This window comes from Carlito syrichta, unplaced genomic scaffold, assembly GCF_000164805.1.
Source record: "Carlito syrichta isolate Samal-C Ts95f unplaced genomic scaffold, Tarsius_syrichta-2.0.1 Scaffold309778, whole genome shotgun sequence".
Taxonomy (NCBI): domain Eukaryota; kingdom Metazoa; phylum Chordata; class Mammalia; order Primates; family Tarsiidae; genus Carlito; species Carlito syrichta.
The window spans coordinates 276,184-283,536 of record NW_007253874.1 but is presented as its reverse complement, the minus strand read 5'-3'; the positions used below and the strand labels follow the sequence as shown (position 1 = coordinate 283,536).

The following is a 7,353-nucleotide window of genomic DNA, read 5'->3' as shown; positions in this document are numbered from 1 at the left end:
CCCCAAAACATTAGTGGCTTAACACACATATGAACACACACACATGCACCCAGGGCAGGCCCCGGGATGACAGGAACCACCCCCACAATGGTGTCTGTGTACCAGGCCCAGAGCTCAGAACTTTATTCCATTACACATCTGATTTCTATTCAAACCTCGCAGACGTGCTGCCAGTTGGGTGTGGTGATTCCTCCTTGTACCCTGGCTATAGCCAGCTAAGGGAGCGGAAGGGACTCGCCCAGGTTGACCCAGTGTGGCACAGGGTTGTCAAGACCTCGCCAGCCAGCTGGGCGGGTAGGAAAGGAGGTAGTGCTGGGAGGCCAGTCTCACAAACAAAGGTGTGGCCATTCCAATCCATCCTGCACCCAGTGGGGCAGGACCTGACAGGAAGGGCTGAGGGGTACCTTCCGTCAGCAACCCTAGGGTCTCTGGCACACACGTGCACGCACACACACCCCCCTCCACAATTCTGAGTGATTGGATTTGGGTTCAACTAGAAGAGGAGGTGGATGAAGCTGGAGGGTGAGCCAGGCACTGTGCCTGCAAGTGCTTTTCACAGATGGTCTCATTTGATCCTCACAGAAATGCTGGGAAGGCCACGCTGTTATTCATTCCATTCTGCAGACAAGCAAACTGAGGCTCAGAGACCTGAAGTGACTTGTGCAAGGGCACACAGCCATGAGTGGCTGGGTCTTTCCCTCCTCAAAGATACAGAACCCCAGAGCCAAAGCTGCTTTCAGCATTGTCCTGCCCAGCTTGCTCCTTTATAGGAGAAAAGACGACATCTGTCAGGGGCACAGCGCAGCCCCACAGGAGGAGCTGAGAACTCCGGCATCACTGTCACTACTGCAGAGGGCAAGAGACTTCTGCAGACCCACCCAGTGCTATGGGGCTGGAGGTGGATTGCGACCCTGCACAGACAGGGGACGGCCCTTTCCTAGTGACCGTAGAATAGAGGTGTGGCTCACCACAGTCCAGCAAATCTGGGACCCAGCACAGAGCAAAGCGGACCCACAGGGTCTGTCACAGACCCAGGACCCCAAAGAAGGTGGCCGCAGGGGACTAACGTCGATTCGCTCAAACGGGAACCCAAGATAGGACCGAGTATCTACTTTGGTAGCACCCAATCCCCAAATTCCCTCTGCCCAGTCCCGTTTACCTCCCAGCCAACATGCCTGTAGCCCAAGCAGGCCGTGCGAGGCCATTCCTGGTTGCAGCCGCAGAAGCTGAGCCAGTGGCTTCTCCGGGACCCCCGGGGAGTGAGAGGCAGGGGCGGGGCTCCAATCCCATCCCTCTGTTCACTTCCCACACCCCATGAGGCAGGAGCCTGAGCGTCCACACCTGCAGCTGGGTGTGGGGTAGACAAACCCCCTTGTGGGAGCCCCCACACCCAGGCTGGGGCCAGGAAGGGCGGAGCGGGGTGTGCAGGAGCAGAAAGGCTGCTCTGTCGTCACAGAGGACATTCCAGTTGTGCAGGAAGGACGCACTCCGGGGCCTGCCGCCTTGTGACTTTTATTTCTGCAGTGTCAGCCTTCACACCATCAGCAGGATGAGGTCGAAATAACAGGGCGTTGGGCGAAGGCAGAGCTGAACTTGAATCCTGGCACTTCCGGTGGCTTTTTTCTTCGTCTCTGTTCCTGGGAGGAGGGCCGGGCATGGTGGCTCACACCTGTAATTCCAGTACTTTAAGAGGCTAAGGCAAGATGATGACTTAAGGCCAGGAGTTCAAGACCAGCCTGGGCAACAGAGTGAGACCTTGTCTCTACAAAATATCTAAAAATTAGCCAAGCAACAAAAAAATTTTAAGAAGGCTGGGCATGGTGGCTCACACTGGTCATCCTAGCACTTCAGAAGGCTGAGGCAGGAGGATCGCTTGAGCCCAGGAGACCGAGGCTGCGGTGAATTGTGATTGTGCCACTGCACTCCAGCCTGGGCAACAGCGTGAGACCTCATGATTCAAAAGAAAAAAAAAAACTTTCACAGGGTAGCGTTGGGTTTAGAGACATAAAGATAAATAAAATAAATAAGAGAAGAAGAACACACTGTATCTTCTCTTTTTTTTTTTTTGAGTTGGAGTCTCACTCTGTCACCCAGGCCGGAGTGCAGTGGCCGCTCCCGGCCACCGCAGCCTCAACCGCTGGGGCCGGCGATCCTTCCGCCTCAGCCTTCCAAGTAGCTGGAACTACAGACGCGCGCTACCACGCCCGGCTAATTTTCTGATTTATTGTAGAGATGAGGTCTCGCCTGCCCAGGCGGGTCTCGAACCCGCGGGCTCAGGCAATCCACTCACCTCAGCCTCCCAAAGGCATGGGATTACAGGCTGAGCCACCAAGCCCGGCACCACACTGTATCTTCTAAGGATGCTATGAGAACCCAGGGCCACAATGCACTGAGGTGCCCGGTGACACTGGAGGAATGTCCGTTCCCTTCCCTCTTTGTCATTCCCCCTCCCCCAGTGAGAATTAGTCAGCTCTCAGGGACTGACTCTGAACCGAGGACGCCCATCATCGGAGCAAAGTTCAAACTGCAGGGCAAATGTTTTTCTAAGAACCAGCAAGGTCTCCGTGTAGCCTATTCAGATGCACACAGACCTGTAAGCCACTGGTGTAGAAGACAAGATCTTCTACTGGAATCCCATCAAACAGCCAAGCTCCCCAGCTCTTCCTTCTTTAGGGGTCACCTTTAGAGGTCAATGCTCGTGGAAGGTTTGTGATCATCCTTGTACCCACCTGAGTCAACACATACCTGTTCCTGGTACAGCTTATCCTAACCTTACTATTTCCTGCGCCTTCTGCAAGATCACTAACCTTTGTCACTTACTCACCAAGCCGGTAGGAGCTTGGCTCTTCCGGCTTCCTTGAGGATGTAGTTTCTGATCCTTTACTCATGACACAAGAGACACATCTGTGGGCCCTTTTTACTCTCTGTGGTGTGGTACAGTGAGAGCCGAGTGTGTGGTCCTCAAGTCAGCATGCATCAGAGGGCCTGTTAGAACACCGTGAGCCAAGGATTTGCATTTCTGTCCAATTCCCAGATGGTGCTGATGCTGCTGGCCCAGGGGCCTTACTTTGAGAACTACTCATAGGGTAGTTAGAGGCAGGAACTCCGGAAATAAGCCACTGGGTTCCCAGCCCTGGTGCCTTCTAACTGTGTCACTCTGGGCATACTCCCTAACCACTTTGTGCCACAGTTGCCTTCTCTGTGAACTTGGGAGAATCACAGTCCCTACCTCTGGGTAACCCTTGAGAGTAAAATGAGTTAACACATATAAACCAAGTGCCTGCTGCATTGTAAGTGCTCAGTGAAATTGCCTATCATTAGTACAGCAAAAAGAGCGCTGTCTCCAGGTTTCTGTCCAGGCTTTCACAGTGCCACGTGGCTCTGAGGATGCCGTCTTGCCACCATTTTCCCACTTGTAAATGGTAAACGCTGTACAAACCCTAGCTCCTGGCAGCCAGATGAGTGGGAAGACCATGAACTTGAAGTCAGAGAGAAATATCAGGTTAAGCAGGCAAGTCTCTGCTTCTTTCAGCCTCTGTCTCCCCATCCCTAAAATGAGGAAAATAGTAGCGAGGGTGCCAGAGAACTGGGAAATGTGCCGAGAACACCTGGTGGGAGGTCTGTGCCTCGCTCTCACCTTCAGCTAGGACCAGGGTCTATGGATCTCACTTGAGGGTTAGCGTGGGCTTGAATCTGCCACAGAACTGCAGCCTAATCGGAGCCAGCATAAAGCCTCGACTCGCAGGCCAACCAGCCCCCTCCCCCTCCCAGACCACGGAATCCCCAGTTCATGGGACTGTGATGAGGACTCTACGAGAGAAAGTGAGGGATGCCCTGCTCGAAGCCCACTCCAGGCAGGCCCTCCGTGAATGCTCCTCTTCTGACAAAAATCCTGTGAGCCTCCTCCCAGGCTGCCTTCAAACATTTTGCCTCTGGGAGTCATAAACTCTGTTACTGATTCCTTGCAGCCTTCAGAGGTTTCACAACAACTTTATTCTCCAGGAGAGAGGTAGCACAGCTCCCTCCTTCTCCAGGAGGGGCGGGGGCAGTCAGAGGCCTGTTTAATTTAATTTAACGCACTATGGCTTGCCAGGTTGCCCCTGGTAACAGCTTCAGCTGCTGCTTTGGTTACAGCCAGAAGGATTTTTAAAGAGACAGCCCATTTTTACTGCCAGGATGGCACAGCTGAGTGAACAGCCAACACCAGCTTCATCACAGGAGTAGAGAGGATTAAAGCCCAGGCTGGATCTGTGTATCCCCTTAACTCCAGCCCATATCCACTGACCCCATCTGCAACCCACCAAGCCTCCTGCAAAGGTCACTCTCAAGTGGATCTGATTAGAAACTGTGTCTGGGATTTGTCACACAGATGTCACTCAGCGAGCTACTTTTTGGAAAATTAATTTTCGTTTCCAAGTTGAGGGGAAGGAGGAAAGTTAATGCTTAGGAGTTGTCCCTGCAATTCAGAAATGCTGCCACCAGGTGGTGGTGTTGCTTGCTTAGTGAAAACCGAAACTAGGCACTTTCATTAACCTGAGAATATTGAACAGCAAACAGAGTGGTGGTGAAATCACTGGATTTTAAGCCCTGATGCTAACTAGTGTGGAACATTAAGCCACTTCACCTTCTGGTCTCAATGTCCTCAGATATATAATAAGGAGACTGATCAAGACAACAGTGTTGTGGACAAGGCTTGGGGCTAGGACCAGCTCTGTCACACACTAACTGTGTGTTTTGGACACCATAATTCAACTTCTTGCCACTTGAATACCAAACAAGAGTGTCTATGAACCAGGGAGACCTCTGGGGACAACACATTACTCTCCAACACTGGGGACCTGCGGAGACAAGAAAGATACCTGGGACCCCATAGGGGACCTGAGGTCCTGGGAGCACAGTAGAGAGTGGACAGCAGGGTGCGACACGATGTCTCAGGACTCCAGGGGTAGACTGCGTTGCCTCACGGAGCACTGAAACAGGCCACCGTGGACAAAGCAGCCTCCTAAGGAACCCTAACCCCGCTCAGCTCTAACCCAAACCAGGAGAAAGGGAGCACTGCACTCACAGCTCCTGAGAGGCCCATGTGATCATCCTCCTTGGTAGATAAGGCCTCCCAGGATAGCTCACCTAAGTAGCAGGATTGCCTTTCAGGGTGGTGTGAATGAAAAACACACATCAGATCTTGGCACTCTTCAGCTCTAACCCCTCCTATGGCTCCCCACTGCCTTGAAGATGAGCTCCAAATCCTGAGTCTAGCACTCGGGGCACCCCCCGCTGCGCCCCTGCTGGCTTTTCTCCCCACCCCTGGCCCCAGGGGTCCCAGCCCTCAAGAGCACATGCAGACCCCCACGCGCCCTGCCCGCTCATCTCAGAGCTCTTGCACCACAAGTCCCGTCCTCCTGGACTGCTCTTTCTCACTATATCCGCCTGGATACTCCTACTCATCCTTGAGGACCCTGCTCCAGTACCCCCTCCTCCAAGAAGCCCTGGGATACCCCCTGAATGGTCTAGGACACCTCCTCTGGGCTCCCATAGCCCGGATGTTCCTTCTACCCTAACTGTCTCTTCGGGGCTGGCTTTCCTGCCAGACCTGGAGCCCCGAAGGTGAGACCTGCCTTTCCTCTCCTGTCCTCACCGTCTGGCCCAGGGCCACCCAGAGAAGATATCGGGGAATACTGGCTGAGAAATGCAACTCATGGGGCCTCTCCCGGGTGGCCTGGGTGGGGCCTGGGCAGTCACGCCAGCTGGGGGATCTGACTTAAGGTCCCCTCCCTCCCTCCAAGTTCACAGGCCTCCCCAGAACAGCACAGCCCAACTTACCCAGGTTGGCCTCGCATCCCACTCGCACACACTGTGTGCACGCCCACCCCCCACCGCCCCTGCTTACGTGAGCTCCATCTGGGATCTCACCCTCTGAAACGCCACTGCCGGCCCAAGACCCTCCTGAAATCCACATCCTCTGGCTGGGAGCTGCCTGTCCGTCCTGGGCACTGTGTCTGACCATGCTCATGGCCTCCATCAGACTTGGTCTCATGCCATAGTCACTGGCAACAGCGTGGGGAATCAAGCTCGGGCTTTGGAGCCTGACACGTGGGGACCCAGTCCCAGCTCTGGCCTTATAAGGGGTGTGACCCTGGGTCAGTCACTTTCTCTCTCTGAGCCTCAGTGTGTTCTCCTCACCGCCCTGACAGGTTCGTTGTGAGATGGAGGAGATAGGTGTCAGGATCCTGGCACGCGGCAGACCCTCAGCCGAGTCCCGTCGACTCAGGCTGGGATCTGCTTCTCAGTCAGGCTGTGGGCTCGACTGGGTCAGGATGCATGCAGGTCCCATTCTGGGCCACATCCCCACAGCACCCAATGCAGGTGCTCAGAAATGCATTTGCCCTGCTGCTGGGGTTGGGGGGTGAGGGATGCAAGGCCCCCAGGAGGCCACGGTGGGGGTGGCAAGTGCAGCATGGAGCTGAGACCCTCAACGAGATGGGCGTGGAGGGAGGGGCCGGCCTGAGCCAGAGCTGCCAATAAGCACTGGGGCTTCATTGGTTTTCATTAAAATTCCTTCCTGAGGCTGGAGCAGCTACTCCCATAAATAACAGCATAAATATTTTATCTAGTGCCCAAGTCGGTCTAAATGCACAGTGAGATTGGCAAGAATAATAATGGGACAACAGTTCAGGGGTCCCAGGCTTCAGCAGAGCTGGGCTCACTTAACATGTCCCGGGGGGGTCCCAGGAAGGTGGAGGCCAAGGGACAGCACCAAAGGGAGGAAAGGGTGGGCGGTGGGCGGTGGGGGAGCGGGGGATGCACGTCATACCTGCTCCGTGGTGGGCACCTTTCTGGGCCTTCCTGCTGTGTGATGGGCACCTCTCTGGGCCTTCCTGATGTGTAATAGCGCCTCTCTGGGCCTTCCGGTCCCGTAATGGTGCCTTCCTGGGCTTTCCTGCTCTTCCTGTCACGTCCTCTGTGATCGAGGTGAAGCGATTTGCCCAAGCCCACCCACCAGTCCCTGGCAGAGCCAGGACTATAATCAAGGGTATTTACAGCAGAGCCCGTCCCACCCCATTTGCTTCCTCTTGGGGCTCAGGGAGAGCATGGGACTCTTGAACGATGGTGAGAGTCCTAGTAACAGCAGCGTGGGTATTCTCTGTTTCCCTAGATCCCGATAGAGGAGAAATGGGGCTGGTATTTCACGATGGCTACGCTCTTCATCAGGTCAGACCGGTGTGGGCGGGGATACAGGATGGGGGAGGGGGCGGCCCGGAACCCAGGCAGGAGGGCGAGGGCAGAGGTGGCTGAGCCCAAGGGCTTCCCAAGGCCACTGGCCTGGCACAGCTGGGGACAGCCGGGAAGGGTGCG

At 55.0% G+C, this 7,353-nt stretch overlaps 1 protein-coding gene across 1 annotated transcript in view; it reads left to right on the top strand.

Annotated features, from left to right (window-relative positions):
* Nucleotides 1-1,171: 1,171 nt before the first annotated feature.
* The window catches only part of TTC22 (tetratricopeptide repeat domain 22), a gene marked incomplete at its 3' end in the record, with an annotated part of 13,331 nt that continues 7,149 nt past the window's right edge, over nt 1,172-7,353 (top strand). The window contains exons 1-4 of the mRNA XM_008067818.1: nt 1,172-1,259; nt 2,457-2,593; nt 3,772-3,894; nt 7,154-7,218. Coding sequence (XP_008066009.1) covers nt 1,172-1,259; nt 2,457-2,593; nt 3,772-3,894; nt 7,154-7,218 — 413 coding nt within the window. The remainder of the gene's footprint in view (nt 1,260-2,456; nt 2,594-3,771; nt 3,895-7,153; nt 7,219-7,353) is intronic.